The sequence below is a fragment of the Scomber scombrus genome, chromosome 1, assembly GCF_963691925.1.
Source record: "Scomber scombrus chromosome 1, fScoSco1.1, whole genome shotgun sequence".
Classification (NCBI taxonomy): Eukaryota; Metazoa; Chordata; class Actinopteri; order Scombriformes; family Scombridae; genus Scomber; species Scomber scombrus.
In genome coordinates, this window is record NC_084970.1 from 26,863,002 (window position 1) to 26,885,225 (window position 22,224).

At 41.4% G+C, this 22,224-nt stretch overlaps 1 protein-coding gene across 1 annotated transcript in view; it reads left to right on the forward strand.

The window, feature by feature from the left end:
* Window positions 1–4,640: 4,640 nt before the first annotated feature.
* nhsb (Nance-Horan syndrome b (congenital cataracts and dental anomalies)) overlaps window positions 4,641–22,224 on the forward strand; it is a 50,865-nt gene continuing 33,281 nt past the window's right edge. The window contains exon 1 of the mRNA XM_062432052.1: window positions 4,641–4,920. Within this exon, the coding sequence (XP_062288036.1) occupies window positions 4,641–4,920 (280 nt within the window). The remainder of the gene's footprint in view (window positions 4,921–22,224) is intronic.

Genomic DNA, 22,224 nt, shown 5'->3' on the forward strand with positions numbered 1-22,224 from the left:
CAATGACCCCAGGAGCTCCGTTGTCGGGGGCTTTATGCCCCTGGTAGGGTCACCCAAGGCAAACAGGTCCGGGGGGAGGGACCAGACAAAGCGTAGCTCACAAAAAACCCTTTATGACGAATAATATAAATGGAACCTCGTTTCCCCTGCCCGGACGCGGGTCACCGGGGCCCCCCCCTGGAGCCAGGCCTGGGGATGGGGCTCGATGGCGAGCGCCTGGTGGCCGGGCCTGCACCCATGGGGCCCGGCCGGGCACAGCCCGAAGAGGCAACGTGGGACCCCCTTCCCGTGGGCTCACCACCCGTAGGAGGGGCCAAAGGGGTCGGGTGCAGTGTGAGCTGGGCAGCAGCCGAAGGCGGGGACCTTGGCGGTCCGATCCTCGGCTGCAGAAGCTAGCTCTAGGGACGTGGAATGTCACCTCTCTGGCAGGGAAGGAGCCTGAGCTGGTGCGCGAGGTTGAGAAGTTCCGACTAGATATAGTCGGCCTCACCTCGACGCATAGCAAGGGCTCTGGAACCAGTCTTCTCGAGAGGGGTTGGACTCTCGTCCACTCTGGAGTTGCCATTGGTGAAAGGCGCCGGGCAGGGGTGGCAATACTTATTGTCCATAACAAACACCATGTTTAAGCATAAGGGTGTCCATATGTGCATTTGGCACCAGGACACCCTAGGCCGCAGTTCGATGATTGACTTTGTAGTCGTGTCGTCGGACTTGTGGCCGCATGTCTTGGACACTCGGGCAAAGAGAGGGGCGGAGCTGTCAACTGATCACCACCTGGTGGTGAGACCTGCCGGTCAGACCTGGCAGACCGAAACGCATTGTGAGGGTCTGCTGGGAACGTCTGGCAGAGTTTCCTGTCAGAGAGAGCTTCAATTCCCAACTCCGGGAGAACTTTGACCATGTACCGGGGGAGGCGAGGGACATTGAGTCAGAGTGGGCCTCCATTGTCAAGGCAGCCGACCGGTCCTGTGGCCGCAAGGTGGTCGGTGCCTGTCGTGGCGGCAATACCCGAACCCGCTGGTGGACACCGGCGGTGAGGGATGACGTCACGCTGAAGAAGGAGTCCTATAGGGCCTTTTTGGCCTGTGGGACTCCGGAGGCTGCAGGCAGGCCAAGCGGGGGGCGGCTGCGGCGGTCGCTGAGGCAAAAACCCGGACATGGGAGGAGTTCGGTGAGGCCATGGAGAATGACTTGCGGACGGCTTCAAAGAGGTTCTGGACCACCATCCGGCGTCTCAGGAGGGGGAAGCAGTGCACCGTCAATACTGTGTATGGGGGTGACGGTGCCCTGCTGACCTCGACTCGGGACGTCGTGGATCGGTGGAAGGAATACTTCGAAGACCTCCTCAATCCCACCGACACGCCTTCCGGTAAGGAAGCAGGGCCTGGGGACCCGGGTGTGGGCTCTCCTATCTCTGGGGCTGAGGTCGCCGAGGTGGTCAAGAAGCTCCTCGGTGGCAAGGCCCCGGGGGTGGATGAGATCCGCCCGGAGTTCCTCAAGGCCCTGGATGTTGTGGGGCTGTCATGGTTGACACGACTCTGCAACATCGCGTGGACATCGGGGGCAGTGCCTCTGGATTGGCAAACTGGGGTGGTGGTCCCTCTTTTTAAGAAGGGGGACCGGAGGGTGTGTTCCAACTATAGGGGGATCACACTCCTCAGCCTCCCTGGTAAGGTCTATTCGGGGGTACTGGAGAGGAGGGTCCGTCGGATAGTCGAACCTCGGATCCAGGAGGAGCAATGTGGTTTTCGTCCGGGTCGTGGAACTGTGGACCAGCTTTACACCCTCTGCAGGATCCTTGAGGGTGCATGGGAGTTTGCCCAACCAGTCCACATGTGCTTTGTGGACTTGGAAAAGGCATTCGACCGTGTCCCTCGGGGGGTCCTGTGGGGGGTTCTCCAGGAGTACGGGGTATCGGACCCCCTGATACAGGCCGTCCGTTCCCTGTACGACCGGTGTCAGAGCTTGGTCCGCATAGCTGGTAGTAAGTCGGACTCGTTTCCGGTGGGGGTTGGACTCCGCCAGGGCTGCCCTTTGTCACCGATCCTGTTCATAATTTTTATGGACAGGATTTCTAGGCGCAGCCAGGGCGTTGAGGGGTTCCGGTTTGGTGACCTCAGGATTGGGTCACTGCTTTTTGCAGATGATGTGGTCCTGTTGGCTTCATCAGACCGTGACCTCCAACTCTCACTGGATCGGTTCGCCGCCGAGTGTGAAGCGGCCGGGATGAGAATCAGCACCTCCAAATCCGAGTCCATGGTCCTCAGCCGGAAAAGGGTGGAGTGCACCCTTCGGGTCGGGGATGAGATCCTGCCCCAAGTGGAGGAGTTCAAGTACCTCGGGATCTTGTTCACGAGTGAGGGAAGGATGGAGCGGGAGATCGACAGGCGGATCGGTGCGGCGTCTGCAGTAATGCGGGCTCTGCACAGATCCGTCGTGGTGAAGAGACAGATCCGTCGATTTACCAGTCGATCTTCGTTCCTACCCTCACCTATGGTCATGAGCTTTGGGTAGTGACCGAAAGAACAAGATCACGGGTACAAGCGGCCGAAATGAGCTTCCTCCGTAGGGTGGCTGTGCTCTCCCTTAGAGATAGGGTGAGAAGCTCGGTCATCCGGGAGGAGCTCGGAGTAGACCCGCTGCTCCTCCGCGTTGAGAAGAGCCAGATGAGGTGGCTCGGGCATCAAGTTAGGATGCCTCCCGGACGCCTCCCGGGTGAGGTGTTCAGGGCACGTCCCACCGGTAGGAGACCCCGGGGAAGACCCAGGACACGCTGGAGAGACTATGTCTCTCGGCTGGCCTGGGAACGCCTCGGGATCCCCCGGGAAGAGCTGGACGAAGTGGCTGGGGAGAGGGAAGTCTGGGTTTCCCTGCTTAGGCTGCTGCCCCCGCGACCCGACCCCGGATAAGCGGAAAGAAGATGGATGGATGGATGGATGGGTGTTGCATTATACTTTGTGTACTGTATTGTGTACTAATCATCTACTAGGATATATAAAACTGGACAGGTGTGAAATCAGTTCTAGTTTTTATAAAAATCTGCCAACCACGATTTTCTTTTTTACTCACTGTTTTTTTCTGTTTTTGTGAGGCTGTTGTAAACACTGAATTGTCGCTGCTATTCATACTCTTTGGGATTGATGTAGTTTTGATTGAGTTTCGATTATGTTATTGTTTAATTGTTACATTTTGAGATGTCTATCACCATTTGCAGGTAAACAACCCCTAAGTTGAGTTTGACTGTCCGACCTCTGAAATATACACAGATCAGTTGTTTTATACAGTCATAGGAGTGCTCTAAAAAAAGAATAAATCTGTAAAAGAATAGGAAAGAATTGGAGAAATAAGTAAAATAAGAAATAAGAAATAAGAAATAAGAAAACAAATGTTTTTACTTATTTAATGTTTATTTATCTGTTTTTCCACATTTTTATTTATTTATTCATTTTATTTATATGACTTTATATTTCCCTTTTTTAAAATGTATTTATTTATATTTATTCCTCTTTATATTTCCACATGTATGTCCTTATCCTTGTACAGATTGAATCTCTTTATGGCACTCCTGTGACTCCATAATTTTGTCCAGTATTTGGTCCAGCATTACCAGCATGTCATGAGCAAAGTTTTGATATTCAGAATTATGTAATTATGTATCTTATATATATATATATATATATATATATATATATATATATATATATATATATATATATATATATATATATATATATATATATATATATATATGTACTCTATGTATCTTATTATACAAGATACAAGATTCTATGTATCTTATTATATAAGATACATAGAGTACCTCAACACTTTCATCAGGGTCAAATAATGAATCTGACGAAATGTTTATTCTGTGGTGAATCTGTAAGGACGTCTTGACACGATGAAATATTTTGTGGCTACAGGTTTATTTTCATGACCATTCCCTGTCGACACACATCCACAGCTCCATGTTTTGCTTCAGTCTCCTCTCTCATCCTCTCAGCCTGCACACCGCTCAGGCCACAGAACCAGGCTGCGTCAAAACCCGCAGAAATAACCAAAGTAAGACCGGAAAACCAAGCATACACCTAAAACAATAAGAGCTTAAGGTGTGCAGGCTGGGTACTGGATACAAACTGGTTTATGTGAAAAATGATTTGGGTTCAACATATATCCTATATGTTTTTTTGTGTGGGTGTGTTTCCATTGTATGTTGTTCTTACTACATTGGTTTGAATTATAGCCTGTGTGACCGTGGTTCTTATTGTGAAAATATTGAGCGGTGCTTCCTCTTGGTTCATGCTGATTTGACCCTGCACGGAGGCAACCCATGATCGTAGACTCAACACGCATCCTCACACCACTGACCTGGGCTTAGCTGTGTCCTGCATGTGTGTGCATGTGTGTGCGTGTGTGAGAGGGAGTGTGAGTGATCCCCAGAAACCAGCAGCAGGATGGAGGATCTCAAGGAGAATCTGGGAACTTTGGATTGACGCCCGGGGATAACGCGCGGTCGGCCTGAACCTTATCGGGTTTCTCGTGGATTTATATATTTGGATGTTGTCTGTTTCCCTCTTTCCCCTTTTTCTAAGCAGTGGGAATTTACTCTTGGCTTACAACTCTTATTTCTGGCGTGCAAAATGCCGTTCGCCAAAAGGATTGTGGAGCCGCAGCTTCTTTGCAGGCACCAGATCCCCAACGATGAAGGTCTGCTTTTCGAGGACCTGTGTGCCATCAGTAATGTGGTTCTGTCCCGGACCTTGCGACAGCTGTCCGACCTGGCCCGGCACGCCTGCTCCTTATTTCAGGAGCTGGAAAACGACATCATTAACACCAACCAGCGGGTCTGGGTCCTCCAGAACAAAATAGGCCAGATACAGCAGACTGCTAGTGCCCTAGACCCTAAAAAGGAGGCAGTGCGTAAGTAGACCACCACAAGTGTATACCCACCTCACCTACCCCTCATATCCCCTGAAAAAAAATCACCTTATGATGTACACCTGAGCAAAATGTGATTTTATTCATTCATATCTTACATGTGTGCGCTCATGATTCGAAGGGCGCCCACCTCCAAATTATTTTTACCCTGCACGCACGCACGCCGTAGACGCGGACGCGCTCTCAACATTTCCCCCCCCCCCCCCCCCCCCCCCCAAAAAAAAAGAAATGTGTCACACGGTTGCTTTTCCACATCTGACCATCCAAGTACCGCCGTGAAGCAATTTCACAGCACAGGGTGTGTTGACTGCTGGCGGTCTAGACTCGGATCTGTGTGTCCGTCGACGAGGTGGTGATGATGGGGAAGGGGTGGGTGAGGGGGGGTCGGTGTGTGTTCGGAGCGGAGGGGCGTGTGTTGCCGCTGCATTGGCTCAGCATCGCAGTCTCGTTACTGCGGGTAGCGCACACCTGAAGCATGTTCGGCGGCGTTTTCGGGGCCACAAAAGGCTGCCTTGTTCATTCAAGGGTGTACATGAAGTTCAGAGTCGAGTATATGAAAGCTGTAAGGGTTTTGAGGTTTGTGTGTGTGTGTGTGTGTGTGTGTGTGTGTGTAGCCTATATATGTGCATGCGTGTTTGTGTGTGTGTGTGTGTGTGTGTGTGTGTGTGTGTGTGTGTGTGTGTTGGGGTTTTCACAGGCGACTCCCCGTGCGCCAAACCCACCCTTTCCACATGCAGCGGCACCAACACAGCATCAATAATGAATCCAGATGTCCATGTTGCAGGGTGAATATGAACTGATCGTGACTAGATATCCAGGGAGCCAATCTCTGTAATTGCAGTGCACAAGGCTGTGGACGGATCACATGAAAAAAAACCAAGAAAAAAAAAAACCTGATTGGCATCAATGGAAGAGTAACGGCGCGCTCCGTACAGCAGCTACATATAATTTATGTCCTCTGCAGTCTCTTCAGTATGGCTTTTGATGTTGGACGTCCATTCAGTGGTTTTATTTCAGTTCTGTGCGGTGGGATCCATCACTGCTGTAGGTTATCATAATCTGGGACAATCAAAGAGCATTTTGGGGCCTAAAGCGACTGTAGGCTCATGAACTCCCTCTTTAGATCATCACCCCCCAACCCCCAACCAGGCATACACACACACCAAAGCATATGTGTCAGCGAGGCGGACCATGTCTTTATTACATAAAACTGTATTGCCTCTGTTTACACTTGTTTGCAGTCTGGACGACTGAGGCTGTGATAACCAAGCCTATAGTGTCCTCTTGGAATTTAATTGTGTGAGAAAGATTGTTTGCCTCCGCTTGTTGCTCAGTGGCTGCATATTTTATCCAACAGAAAGGGACAGACATTTGAAATTTCTGCTGTACAGTAGCTTAGATAGGATCACACACACTAAACTAAACTCCTTAAACCTGCAAGCAAAGCCAAACCTAACACCTGTTGTGCTCAGAAAATGCTGAAATATTGATTTGTTGACTGGATTGTGCTTCTACAGTGAAGCCAGTCAAGAAATACAGTAGCTACAAAATAAGTATCGCTAGTATTTCCTCGACGGAGCACTGTCAGACATCTGTGAATCTCAAAACCACAAATGTCAAAGTGAACTCATGCAATCAATTAAGGCTCTTTGCTGTCTGCATTTTTAAATGAGCACTTTACTCTAGACCATGGTGGGCCCAGACCACCTTTAACTAGATTCTGATATGTACAGTTTTTCCAGGTTTTTTTGAGTGGCATTTTTCCTTGTTTGAATTAAATGATGGAGGATGTTGTAAAGCCCACTGAGTCAAAATTGTGATATTGTCTATATAATTAAAAACAAGACTTGATACACAAAATTTGGTCTATTTTTCAGACTTTTCTCTAATATCTGTTTCATGTTGGGAAATGCTTTAGTTTTACTCTTTCAAGGCTATGAGATGTATTACAATAAAACAACATACTGCACAATTTATAGACATTAAACCTATGAAAGGGGATCATAAGAAAACACTGCCTTATATTAAATACATTTTTTTTAGTGCCACCAAGTTTCATGGAAAACCCCAAAACAAGCCAAAAACTGATATAAAAAACAACAACTTGTCAACAGGCCACATACATCATCCTGTTGCCCAAAATACTCACCAGTGTACCAAATGTGTGTTAATCCGCAGCTAAAAAAATGTCCTTAAATGCACCATGAACTCCAGTTCAGAGTAGTGCTTGTTAAAAACCACTGTGCCCAGCTGCTCACTTACCCTTTTGTAACTCGTTTTTAAAGATTTACACCAGTTCAGTCATAAATCACTGGACTTCCTCTTTATCTGTGCTCTGTCAAAAAGTCCACGATATATATTTTCAGCTTGTTTGATGACTTAATCTTTAATGCACTCTACTCTGTTGTTCCACTATTTCCTGCTTGAATATTTCTGATGAATATTGAATTGACTTTTTTTTGTCTTGAATTACACAAACACAGATATAAATACCACCCTAAAGCATAACACTAAACAAAACTGAAAGCATAAGTAGCTGAGCCCAGACATCTTAGAGCTCATGGTCATATTAACCACTGACAGAAAATGCCTAAATGACCTGTCTCACGAAGATGGATTTGAAGAAATAGCACTAAGTGTGATCATGCATTTTCTTTTTTCTTGATTTGCCCTGTTTCATATTAATAGATAGAGTAAAATGGCAACCATGTTCAAAAAGCATACATGAACCAGAACCAGGTTTTTTATCCAGTAGGTGTTGGTATTGTGGTGGATCATCATAAACAATATGAATACAATTTTACAATAAACAATAAGTAAAAATATATTCTAATTGCGTGTTGGGTTTTAAAAAATATTGTGCAAAGACATACAATAATGGTGGACAAAAACATGAGTTGAAATAGACAACAGTGCCCACAGAGAAATATCAACCAGGTCTGGTAGCTCTGTGCAGTTTTTTTTAGCCTCTTTTAGCTCATTGTTTTAATTTTATTCATACATTCACTGTATGTGTCAGTCTTACTGCTCTCATCAGCCCTGTTTCCATCAGCAACAGCAAAGACTGTTAAACTAATGTGTACACAACCTGCCCAGCACAAAACTGCAAAGATGTTGGTCAAGAGCTAAAAATGTAACTGCTCCGAATAATACTAATATAATACATGTACATTTGTTTCATTTGCATCCTCCAAACAGTTCCAAAAAGACGGTTAGATATTCAGACGAAACCCGAAGCATATTTTGGCCTCACATTAGCAAAGCAAATTTAACCACTAGACAGTTTTTACAATTAATTTGACCAAACAGCCAATACTGACTGCACAGACATTAGTAAACAACTTCACGAGGACAGGACAGATGCTGCAGTCACTGGAATCAGCTAATGTTGGTCAGTTCCAAGAAGCTATCTGCTCATTAAACCACAGGGAAGATACAGTATGTATTTATGACAGTTTTGGCATTTTGGAAGCCACCTTTGATGGAGATTTTTCCACCTGCTTCCATTGTTTATTCTGAGCCAAGCTAATGCTGTGAATAAATAATACCATACAGATAGTCACATCAACCTCCTAAATTTCTGACAGCTGTTATTTACCATTTAATTGGCAAAAAGTGTGGAAATATCAATAATCTGGGAGAAAATGCCTGCAAACATTTAAAACTAAGACTAATACAATTGAACTGATTAAAGAGGAGCTAAACACGTAGTTTCATGTCAGATGCTCAAAATATGTTACACAATATTTTTTTTAAATGCACATTTTGGCACACATTTCCTCATTTCTGGTGTGACTACAAGGCTAACAATGATATTAATCAACTAGGACTACTGCAGAATGCCCCAACGTCAGAATAACAGAAAGCTATAGCACCCCTTGATTTGAGTATTTGGACTTATTTATTGTTATTATATTATTATATTCTGCTGCGTAAATTAGGCTATGATTAATTACTTGGGTATAAAACTACTACATTCACTGTAGGGTGACAAGGTGCTGAGGCACTGACCACACACATAAGGTGGAAGGGATTTTAAAATGTTGGTCTGAAGCAAATATTGGACTGCTCTGGCAACGCTAGTTTATTCCTGGTATGCCATTAAAGTAAATTTGACACTGAATTTGAGACTAGGGCCTGTGGTAGCAGGGTACTGGTCTATCTCGCTGGTCTGCATAGTAAAATGAGAGAGAGGGATGCCTGCTTCAACCTTTCATCAGTCAATCTCTCTTTCTCTCTCTCTCACTTTGTCTTTCTCATTGGTAATACCTTTTTACTTGCTATTTTAAGGTACAGCTAGCAGACTCTGAAGCACACATTATGTAGTTGATAGTGTTTCTTATGGACAAAATGAGATTAGAGAAGGCTAGAGAGACAGAGAGCTAACAGTACAGTGTGTGAGCCTCAGCGGTCTGAAGGTAAATGGATTTTATTCTGTCTCTCACTTGCAAACACACACAGAAACTGTCCTACTGTGAAAGAAGGAGAGACATATTTACCAACTTCATATTGTGCTACTGGCCAGCAGCCTTGATCTGTTCTTTGTGTTTCTGTTGGTGGTTGAGGGATCTGATTTCAACCACACAAGGTAGGTTAGGATGCACTCTGTCCAGGCACATCTTGTCTGTCTCACACCTAACCACTGACACACACACACCTTATACCATGAACATCAATTCAGATGTTTTCAGAATCCGAAATGTGAGAGGATTTATGTGCTCTTGTGTCTTTCTTCACGCCTTCTTCAATGTCCCTCTGTCTTTGCATATCTGTGTCCATTCTCCTCCTCCTCCTCTCCATCTATACTTTGTCCCTCACTGCCCTACTTTCCCCATCATCATCAGCATGGAGAGACTTCTGCCTCTTGACAGCATATTTAATGTTTAATGCACTTTGATTTCCACCCAGACACTTACAAGCCTGAGAGGAGAGGAGAGGAGAGGAGAGGAGAGGAGAGGAGAGGAGAGGAGAGGAGAGGGATGGACATGGCCTCCCTTATCTTTATTTTTATTGGTCCACAATATATATAAAGATGGCAGTAGAAGAGATTAACCAAAATATATTTATATGTGTGTAAAACAAACTAAAGGCCTAATAATGCTCCACCAGTGGCCCCAATAGGTTTACATTATGGTAGCCCTGCTACCTTGGATTGCAGCTAACCCTTTAGCTAAATTGTGCCAACAGGGCAGGTATCATTATGAAGTGACATTAATCTTACAGAAATATTCCGACAATAGTCTGACTCAGTGTGCGTCCCAGAGCCAGTGAGCCAACTGTCAATCACAGCTGTCAATCAACATTCACAAAGTAGAAATCGAAACTACTTTAGTAGTACTACTAAGTCTTCAAATCTTATTAACAGAGCAATAATTTCTAAAATGAACACCATTACACATATTAGAGGGCCTGAACTTACTTATTGAGACCATGATGATCTTTAAAAAAAATGTAAAATAATGATTGACTTTGTAGAGAGAATTTGACACTTTTTGAGTGGGAGTCTATTAGAGCAAGCATTTACTTTTTTGGAGCCAGCATCTAGCGGCTGTTGGTGGCATTGCACTTTAAGATATTTCTACATTGGCTTCAGCTTTAAGTTGTGGTACAGTAGTTGCCTCTTGGTTTTTGCCCGATGAGCTTCTGATGCCGGTAGAGATTATTCAGAGTGAATACAACATGAAGCAAGTTGAAAAACAGCTCAATTATCTTCTCCTCTTCTGTAACACTCATCTAGCAAATACAACAAACAAAACATGCACCATAGGTATCTACAGCAGGACTATTCACCTCTTGCGTCAAGTATAAATCCATAAAAGACTATGAAAACTTCCTGAGATCACACAAATTCAAGAATATCTCTCCCAGTTTTTATAATCAGAACCAGTAGGCTAAGTCTACTCTTAAAAGAGACCATTCATTCGTGTGGGCAGTCAGCCAATCAGAGCCACAGGAAAACACTAATCTGTGTGTGCACTGGGTGAGCAGCTTTAATTGAAATGCATGGGCCACTTTCTTTAATGCTTGATACACACACAGGAGTATCCAAGTGAAAATGGCTCATCCTCTGATGAGTCTGAACGTGCTCATTTGATTTATTAAAATATTACATTAACATTTGTGTACAAAGGGAAATCCAAGACCAAGATACCAGACTGACACTTCCATCTTCAGTGCGAAGCCTTCAGGTCAAAATAAAGAGGGTGAGGGAAGTAGTGGAGAGACTCAGGGAAGGCTGGGGTTGAACTGAGATTATTTTAAATTGCATTTTAAACAAGCAGAATAGAGTTGGGGGAATGTCCTATTTTTGTCTTTCTTTCTCCTATATCGTGTATCGTTCTGTTGTGGTTATGTTTGTGTATGACAGCAAGAAGAAGAAGATATACACACAAACGGCACAACTAAATCAAAGCATATGGTCAGCATATGTCCATTTAGGTTACCACGGAGACATGTGGGCATGACATGTGGGGTGCTCATGAGAGAGGGATGTGATGGCATTGCGTGCACAGTGATGTAAACTTACTGTCACACACTGTTATTATATTTACACAAGACGACAGCGTAACATCGCCCAGCTGCAGCCCTGCTTGACTTACACACAGTTTATTTTATTCAGCTAAAAATCATCACTGCACATTTTCTGTTTTCATGGCCCAATTACCTCTATGCTAATTTTGGCTAAAGCAATTCCACTGCCTCATATACAGAAAAACACACACACACTCACACAGACAGAGTTGACATGCTTTCAGATCAGCCTTCTCATACCAGCAGGTGAAGACTCACACACAGTTTCACACAAATACGAACACACTTGAAAATGCATGCAGACACATAGACACATACAGGGGCATTACACACACACCACCACCCGCTGAACTCTGTGAGCCTCTTCTTTCTGTCTCTCATGTTATCATTTGAAATTCCGCTTTAAGTGCCCCTGTCTGTGCTGCTGTTGCAGCTTGCAATAAAACATGCATGCAGAACTTCTTGGTCTGTACTTCAGAGCACTTGGCTGGATGGATGGCTGGCATGAAGACGATTCCTCATCTGTGCAAGCTGGCCTCTGGCTTTTTCATGTTGTTGTAGTTCTACAGTTGTGCAGTTATGACAAAAATAAACAAACTTCCCCAAACTGATTATTTGGCTCATATCATCAAAGAGACAATATTGGTACTATAGAGCAGAAACTAAAAAGCACCTCTGTCAAATATATTTTGATCAAATGGTTTCTTTCAGCAGTAAGGTGTGTGGTCAAATACACTGTAATGTAAAACATGTCATAAAACAAATACTTGTGACAAAAATTATGGTATCAGCCTAAAATGTAGGACTATACATGGGGGGCATTTTTAAAACATGATATTTTTTTTCCTGAAGAGAAAAAAGTTGAGAGATTGGACTGCTAATATAAAAAGGCAGAAAGCCAATATACATGGTCAAAGTTATGTAGCTACAATAAAAATTGTGGAAGAGAGAAATGTTTCCTCAAATATGCAGACACTCTGATGTCATAAGATTAAGATATATTGCATATTTGAATACAGAGATGTCTATAAACTTGTTTGTTCAGATAAAATGCCTTTCAGTTTTTAAACCATGTTTGACTAAAATGCAGCATGTGTAACTTTCTGCACAGGCAATTGATTCAATAAGTTATGTTAGTTTATGTAGCAATTAAAGGGTCAGTTCACCGAAATATATATTTTTAAAAAACCTCTTTTACTGTCAGCATAAAGTAGTGCCTGGTGCAAATTCAAATAGTGTGAATGGTTACAGTATAATGGAGGACTGGGACTTTTAGAGGAACTGAAAACAGAACACTGAAATACATGACTATTTAAGTGATAGCATACAATGTGCTCATCATATTGAGGCAGTGATGACAAATGGACTTTAAAGTTGCAGAATTAGGTTTGGTTAGGTACAGTTAAAATAGACGATGACAATCATGTAGCACTGCAGTTCTGTTTTCTAGTAAAACTTGATACTGTAGCTCAGAGTGTGTTGCTCCTGTGCTTTTTGTGTTAAGTATGTCTGTGTGCGTATCCAGTATGTCTGTCCATGCATAAATGTCTTTTTGATGTGTGTGTGTGCATGTTTGTGTGTCATCCTCCGGTGACATGCTAAACTGAATAGTCCTGAACTGCTGTCATCTCTGTCTAGAGACCCCATCATCATCACCATTCCCCCAAAATCTTTGACAGATGGCTCGGGACCAAAAAAAAGAAAGAAAAAAAAGCACATACTCAGCGATCTCTCTGGGTCAATGTGTGTGTGTGTGTGTGTGTGTGTGTGTGTGTGTGTGTGTGTGTGTGTGTGTGTGTGTGTGTGTGTGTGTATGTGTGTGTGTGTCAGTGCCATGAGTGGACATCTCTGTAATCTAGTGACTCCAGCATGTAGCACAATGTACAGAGCTGTAATTCGACAAGCACTGTTGAGTAACTCTCTGCTTGTATAAAGTAAAAATAGACCTCAGTAGTATCTGAAGTCAGCACGCCTAGTTCTGAGTAACAAGTATGAAAGCGGTCAATATAGAAGTTGCTGGTTCTTGTTACTTTAGCAGAGTTACTAAGCATTTGCATCATGATATGATAGATTTTTTCATTTTATTCTGGGATTGTTTATTTTGTCCTTTCATATGATTATAATATCCTCCTCAAAACCATAAGGCATCTCTTCTATCCTGAACCCAGAAAAAACATCTGCTGGTTAGTCAGGATGCAATAATGTTTACTGTAATGAATTTGGTGTCTATCAAACCCAATTTGTGGCTTACAATGGACTATTACATGTTCCAGCAGTTTAAACAAAGAAATTCGATGTTAGTGGAAACAGTTTAACTAAGCGTATTTGAAACACATGACTGACCACAAGTCAAAGCATCACATTGTGACTTTCATTTGAGTTTTTACAGTCTTGGCACTTGCCCATCTTATTTTTGTGTGTGTTGCATTGCAGCAGTATGATGAGTCAATCACAACTCAACCTAAAGCAACACAGCATGTTGTTTTTAAAGACCCTGTAATATTTTTTTTCTTTCTTACTCTGCTTATTGGGATCTTACATCAATTTATATTGTTTGTTTTAACAGTTTGAGTTATTTGTGTTTAGTGAGGCCTCCACTTGCTGGTTTGAAGCAGATTGATCTCAGTTAGAAAAAGGCAATGTAATTTACATCTGTGCTAAAAAGTTTGTGGTAGATGAGTAACAAAGCAGGTGCTGGACCAAATAACAAAATATGTAAAAGATTTAATAGGATACCACAAGTGACACTTCGAGTTCAATGCTCTTCTTCTGTCTGTCTATCTGCATTGGGATCTGCAGTTTTTTTCTTGCATTTACTTCTGTGCACCAATCAGACTTAATTTGAGTCAGAATCTGGTGACAGTTTTTGGAGGTTGTTTGCTGATGTTGCCACAGAGGCACCAATGTCAAATCAAATCTGATCAAACCACACCAACACATTTCTGATGAAGAACATTATTTTTTCAATGTTTAATAATTACCTTTAACTGACAGCTTTCACACTGTAATTCTACATATTTTTCAGTTATTTTCAAACCTTTTTCTGTATAAAATGTACATCATATTTCATTTGAGATTTATTTAAAATATTTTGGACAGAAAAACAGCAGTAGTAGATTGAGAAATATACACGCACATACTCATTCTCTTTCATTGTTAGTCTATCTCTATCCCTCACTCCCTCACTCAGTGATTTCCTCACAGCATCACAAGAAAGTCCCACGCAGCGGCTCTCACAGGCGGGTGTTTTTGTACTTCGCAGGGGTGCTGTTGGCACAGAGTAGTCATGCTAAAAAGAATACATAGATAAAATGAAGATGCAAAACAGACTGGGGAAAATAAAAAATATGTGGAATAACGGAGAAGAGAGAGAGTCGCTCACCTAAACATAAGTTATATTAATTTTACAAAAACATTATGATGAGGACTAAAAGAAAATATTGTAACCACTCCTTGATCTTCAGTCTGACTATCTCTGTTTCTTCATGCTACATCAGTTAAGTTCACATACTGGAGCTTGCACCTTGCAACACTATACTTGTCAGTTGCTGTAGCCTGGTATTAGCAGATAACAAAAATAGGATAGGATAGGAGCCAATTATATCAATAAACTTGTGACCATGTGCTTGAGCGGGTTTCAGAATATAGACAGCAGAGATTATGAGTATCAACAGGGGATTTAGGGGCAGAGCATGGACAGTTGAGATGATTTTCAACAGAAGAGCTTCTGGATGGACTTAGTAAACTATCAGCATAAGATGGAAACAGATGGAGTCAGAAAAAGCTTAGGAGAGGTTGTCTGCTGCTTGTTTTAAGGACTGAGCTGCTCTTAAGGAGTTCCTTAAGAAAGATTGTCTTTGTAAGAACCTTAGCACGCTATGAAGAAGAGCCAAGCTAATTGGACTACTAGCAACCCCATCTTGAAGAAGTCAATATGCTCGCCATACTGTGCAGGCGTGTGTGAGAGAGCATACTGTACAGTTTTCAGCATCGGTAAAGTATCTGAACACTGTGTATGATACACCATATTTTAAACAGGCTTCTCTCTAAAGTAGCAACAAATCTGTGCTCATTAAAGAAACTTTCTATTGGTTCAATTCTGCAGTTGATGCACTGCATTAAGGCGAGGTAAATTAATCCAATTTCACAACAGGCTTGTGAGAGGTGAGGACAGCCGAGCCAAGGCTGCACTAATTAGCCATATATCTGTCACTACCGATTGTATCAGAGAGCCTACCAAAGCCTACCACTTTCTTCTGTATCACACACAAACACAAGCATTAATGTACATGCACACATGGACTCCTCATGACTACAAACCGGCACTCCATTTTTAGGAACCTCTGGAGGCCCAATTAATTTTCATATCTGCCCCACACTAAGGGTGCAGTAGAAAGTGACACTGTAAGTGTGATAGTACAAGTATATACTGTGTGTAGGCTTTGCATGCATGTTGTATGTACTGTGTCCTGCTTGATGAGCACATTAATGTACCTCTGCATGACAGGCGAGAGATGCATTAGCTAAATGCTGTAGGCAACCACAGCTGTTACAGAAAGGAGAGGAAAGGAAAGGAAAAGAGAGAAGAGGAGAAAGTGAGAGGAAGAGAGAGGAAGAAAGAGGTAAGGTGAGATGAGGATACAAGGGGATAAAAAGGACAGACTGGAAGAAATGGCTGAAATGTATGGTAACAAGAGTCTATGCGGCCATGCCATCTTAATGCTAACATACTGGTGTTTATAGCTAATGTTTAACAGGGTCACCATTTTAGTTTAACATGTTAACAGTAAACACAAAGAACAGCTGAGGCCAATGGGGATGTCATTAGTTTTGCATAAACCAAGGTGTTGGTATTTAATTTTTACCTGATGATGGTGCTAGATGGAATATTAAGGGATTACATAAGTGATTATGAATCATCCTGAGTGGGACATGAATGTCTGTACCAGATTCCACATCAACCCATCTTATAGTTGCTGAGAAATTTCACCCAAAACCACCACACTTCACCACCACAAATGTACACTTCATGGGGGAGCTAAAGAAAAGGAAAAAAAACAGAATCACCAAAATCATCATCCTCTGAACATCACAAATGTCTGCACCAAAATGGCAATCTATCCATAACTTGTAGAGACATTTCAGTAAAACCCCCAAATATCAACCTCATGGTGGCTCTTAAGGAAAAGTCAGAGGATCACCAAAGTCATCAGCGTACATCATCTGGGGGCCATGAATGTCTGTACATAATTTCAAGGCAATACATGTACTAGTGGTGGAGATATTTCAGTCTGGAGCTAAGTGGAGGACTGAATGAATAAATGACCAACTAACAGACAGACTGCCAGCTTGGCTAAAAAAAAAAAAAAAAAAGTAAAAGGTTGTTTGTCTAACATTATACAGGACTAATACTGCAGCTACAACATGTGTAAAATAATTATAGTATCCTGATAGATTCTGCTCCCATTCTATGATCTAGTAATTATCACCACACAGTTGAATAATTACAGTAGCAAGAAATTACAATTAACCGATTGTGTGACTTACAGGAGACTCCCTAGCACTATTGTCTCTGTGTATGTGTGTGTGTGTGTCTTACCCAGTAGATTACTCCACTGAGGCCAAGTCCCTTCAGATGACATGTGATAGCAGATTAATAGCCTCACATATTAAAGTCACAATCCCCATTATTTCCTCTTGTATCAGCGCCTAATCAGTTAATATCTAACAGCTGAGGACTCCTTCATAACCAACTCAGTGCTCCTCTGCGTCGCCTTCAACATCATCTAAAATTAATCACATTAAATTGGTGTATGTAAGTTGTTTTCCAGTTAGGGACTTTATGTAACAGGATGTCCTGTAAATTATATTTAATGTCAATTGACACATTGAGTCAGATTGTGTACATTGAGCTTGGAAAGAACAAAACTCAAAGGAAATTAATTAGTGCAATTAAATTAATTGCACTTTCCAAATATCCAATATAAAATCAGAGCAACAAAGTCTGCAGAGGGACGAGATCGAGGTGGTTGGATGGATTTGGACAAAACATCTTTTTTAACCCCAGAAATTGCAGTTTACTTCCTGTTTCCTGCCAACAGTCAAAGTTGGTTTCTTTTAACCATGACCATGGTCATTCCCTAACCTTAACCAAGTCGTATTTTTCATTTTGTAATGGTAATATTACAAGTAATATTATACGTTTTTGAAAGGCACTGACAAACAAGTGCATCATATCAGAAGATGCTTATATGTGTCATTCGGTTGGGCAGTTACTAACCATCTTGGTGCTTTTTTATTTAATTGGATGAGTGAAGATTGTTTTAGGGTGGGTTGTAATATTTTAAGCAACTTTTTGTATCATTTGTATTGTATCTCTGTATTAAAAGTTACAGGCACTGTGTTTAGTGTGCAAAACATTTAAGAAGATACTGACAGGGCACTGATTGGTGTTGACCATGTGACACGTAATAACAGAGCACTTACAAACAAATGCCATTCAATTCATTATAAACTAAGATGAATTTTTTTCCTTCAAATGATCTCATGTGTAATGTAACATTATCCAACAGACTTGAGCTACTGTATCAATAGTTAGCATGGTTTGTGGTTTCATCTAACAAATAATAATATAGTACAAGAAAGCCTACTAATAAAAAAATGACCAGAGGCACACATCTTCTGAACAATTTATTTTTCTTCTTGTACTTGTATTCTAATTAAAAGCCCAGTTGCTATATTCCGAACAAGTAAAGAGCTGCACATAATGACAGATTTAAACCAAGTGTCCATGGCCAGGCTGACTAGACCTTTAATCCATGTGTGTTAAAGTGAAGCAGAGCCATATGGTTTGCAGTGGATCAGAAGCAGTGATCCTGAGGATGATACGGCCCCAGCTGAACCTTTGTGCAGCGCATTTACACCATCTGATGTTTATCGTTGCACTGTGGTCACAGCCCTGATAGCACTGATCTCACACAATCACATCGCTCATTATCACATATGGTAAATGGCTTATGCATGTTAATGTAGCTTCCTCATTTTGGTGCCTGTATTGTGCACTATAACTGAGGCTCTAAAAGAAATGTGAGAACATTTCAGTGTCTAGAAAACAAGAATTATGTCTAGACAAGTCAGGTTCTGATTATTTATTTACTTGCTTCCGAGGTTACTTGTTATTTTATGACTATGCCCCTCTTTCTGCTGTCCCTCGTTTCACAAGGTGAGATCTCTCACAAGGGGAGGCCAGATGCTTCCTTCTCTGTACACAGATGCATAAAAGACTTCTTACACGCAAGCGTTCAAACATCAACAAGCATGCACATACACACAAATGCTCGTATGACACACTCAGACAAACACACAGATGCACAAACCCATGACCAACACTTGGAAGTCCCACAGAAACTGGCCCTCCTCTCATCCTTGGGATAAAAGGGAAGATATAATGCATTATACATTTTCTCATCTCTTCTACTGCTCATTATAGTACAGTCAGAGCCTCTGCCTAAAAACAAGACGGTTCTAATGAGACGGAAGCTTGCTAGATAACCCCATCATTTTCAATCGAGTGTAATTCTGAATTGGTTTTTGACGTGTGGTGTAGCCTGGTTGTCTCATAAGCAACAGATGCCTGTGATGCTCAGTCACAATGACCAAATGTGTTTTGTAGTTGTTTCAGTGCTATTTCCTGCATTGTGTTTCTGTAATCTGAAATTAATATTTATAACTGCAGCAAACTGTGTGCTCATTATTTATACCACATTACAGTTGATACTATAGGCTGTCAGGATCACTTTCTCGTTCCATGAAGTGCACTGATGAGATGAATCCCAGTAAAAGCCATTAATCCTCACTGAATTATTACAGTAAATCTATACCCATCATAGAAGCTGATAAAGACATGATAAATTAGGGAACGTTTTTTAAATCTAAGGATTGTTAAAATGTACATTATGCAAACTGAGCTGCTGCTCACTGTCAGCAATATACTGATATTAGTTTATTGATGATATTGATATTATTTTATATTTCTATTGATATTAATAAAACGATGTAACTATAATGAGTTTGATACTTGATTCATAGAATTTCATATATAAACGTAATTCTCATTGTAATTTATCTTTTTGACTCTTCAAGAAGTTGATGAAGAACTGGATGACTCACAAATATGGATGAACCTAACTCATGTCATGTCATGTCATGTCATTTAATTGGAGACTTGGGGTTAAGATGCACAAGGGGGGGACACATCGGAAACTCAAGGCATGTCTGTCCTGACGAAAATTCAGAATCCTGATTTCAGTTGCAATCCTTCCTCATAACACACTATCTAATTTACATAAAAAACAAAGATGACTACCATACTGATCACAAACTGTGGGGAAAGTGAAAGAAATGAGGACCAAGAATTTGCAGAGTGCTTGGAGCTCTGTCCATTTTCACACCTATGAACACGTGGCTAGTCATTGTAGAGAGCGGATGTGACTGGTGCAGGAAAGTCCTGAAAATTGGGTGACAGAGATCTCCAATGTCTGTCTGAAACCGTATATAGCTAACATATTTACTAATTTAAACAAGTCCCCAAGTTAACAGTGTTTGAAGAAATAAAGTTGAAGAAGTAGGGATTGTAGAGCTTCTTGCGTGCACATAGTTTAAAGCTGAATTGGAGGTTGCTTTTTTGAAATGCACCAGACATTTTCTTTGAAAAAATTGGGTTTAAACGTCCAAATAAGTGGTCCATGTAATTATATTTAACTGGAAAATTCAATGCAATTTATTAAACCTTTTTAAAAACCTGACATCAACATCCAGGAATTCACCTGTAACAACAGTTAATAATAAATGGGTCTATTTTGTGTAGACCTGTGTAGCCATCATTACCTTTAACAAAGATGTTTTGTCCATTAAAGTGTTATCAAGGAGAAATGATTTATTATTATTTCTGTCACAGCTTCATCTTTGACTAATCAAGTTAAATGTTGTGCTCCTGCTATTTTTTTTATCTTAATTATTATTCAAACCAATAGTTTAACTTAATTTTTGGTTGATGTAAACATTTTCTGATGACCATTGACTGTACAGTATTTAAAGATGACTCTTTGTTACTTGATTTTCTTCACTTATATGTAATTCCATTGTATTCCTGCCTTTATGCTTAATTTTGTTTATTTCTGTGGTTGAAAAAAGTCACAGACCAACAAAGTTTTCTGTTTTAATGGCTGGACTCCATATGGTGGGAGTATACTGAGAATATGTTCTTATGGTAAAGCTGTGGTGACACTGTATATAACCGGGGTCATCGTTTCAAAGCCTTTGAACAGATTTAGACGGTAAATACCTTGCTTAACTCCACAGTAAACAGATAGATTGGATAGGAAGGACACTGATCTCGTTATGTTGTGTCCTTTTGTAGGAGAAGCAGGATTGAGAGCGGGATTGAGTTTAGAGCTTGTTAATATAGACTAGTTGCATGAAAGCCTACCGTCCCACCAGGAGGTCACAAATCTTTTTCTTTTCCATTACTTGAGTACAAAATATTAATTTGATATTTCATACTTTTTTTGTTTTTGTTTTGAGTGATGTTTGCCTATTGATAAAATGTGTGTTCTGTGGTCTTGATTTCCAGTTCCAATTGGATGGTATTGCAGATGTCTGGTTATTTGAATCCTGTAGCCTGTTAAGAATAATAAATATATATGTTCTTTTCATTGACTATGGATCAGATGGGAATGATTTTATATCTTTCGACATAAAAGTCAGAGAATTTTCTCAATATCTGACATTGTGAAAGAGTTTTACCAATTAACTGACCTGTACGTCATATGTTCATTCTAAAATTAGCTGGCAATCTCCTTCATTTTGTGGTTGCAGATTAAAAACTAAATGTTAATTTCTAAACCTTTTGGCAAGACAGACACAGGCACATCCGGCAAAAAGGTTAAATCTGACTCAACCTGACATTGCTGCAATGTCATCCAATAGAGGAAATGGGCTGGCCAATTAAATACATGCAAGCATAATTTACTATTTTGAGAAGGAGGGTACAGCAAAGTTGTAAAATCCTTCCTTATATGCTATTGTGCAGTGTTGAGGAGTTTAATAAACCTTCAAAATCATAGATCTTTAACTGAAACTGGCCTTCCTAGATTATATTTTGACATCTTGTACCTGAAGTAACAAAATCTCAGTGCAGCACTCAGTACTGTTAAATTCATGACAGAGTGAGTCTCAATGAATGTATGCCTGCATGGATTCGTGAGTCTGTGTACTTATGTGGTTAAAAGTCATCTTAGTAATGAGACTGTGTTTCTAGTGAAAAAGGGGCCCATCAGTTCCTATTGTCTTATATAACTTAGAGGGAAGAGGATCACTTTACTCTTCAAAGCCCAGATCACAGCCTGGACTTCATCAAAGAAATACAGCCAGACAAAAGTAAACAAACAGCTTTGTGGACTCTAACTTTTCGTCTGCGAGAAAACACTGCTCAGCCATCAAACTGGCTTTGCCAAGTTTGTCTCAAAGCAGATGAAGAGGGTTACCCTACACTCCCTCTAACCTCCACATCTCTAAAGGCTGTGCTGACCTCAGCTACCCCTCTGGTCGGTGCTTTCTGGACTCTTTTCAGCTTAATTAAACCATCTTCCTTTAACATAACAGATGACGTGTGAAACGAGAGCTGCATTTTAACTTACAACTTGTGAGTAGGAAAATAACACTTGAATATTTGTGATCTTTCAAAGCTTCGTTATT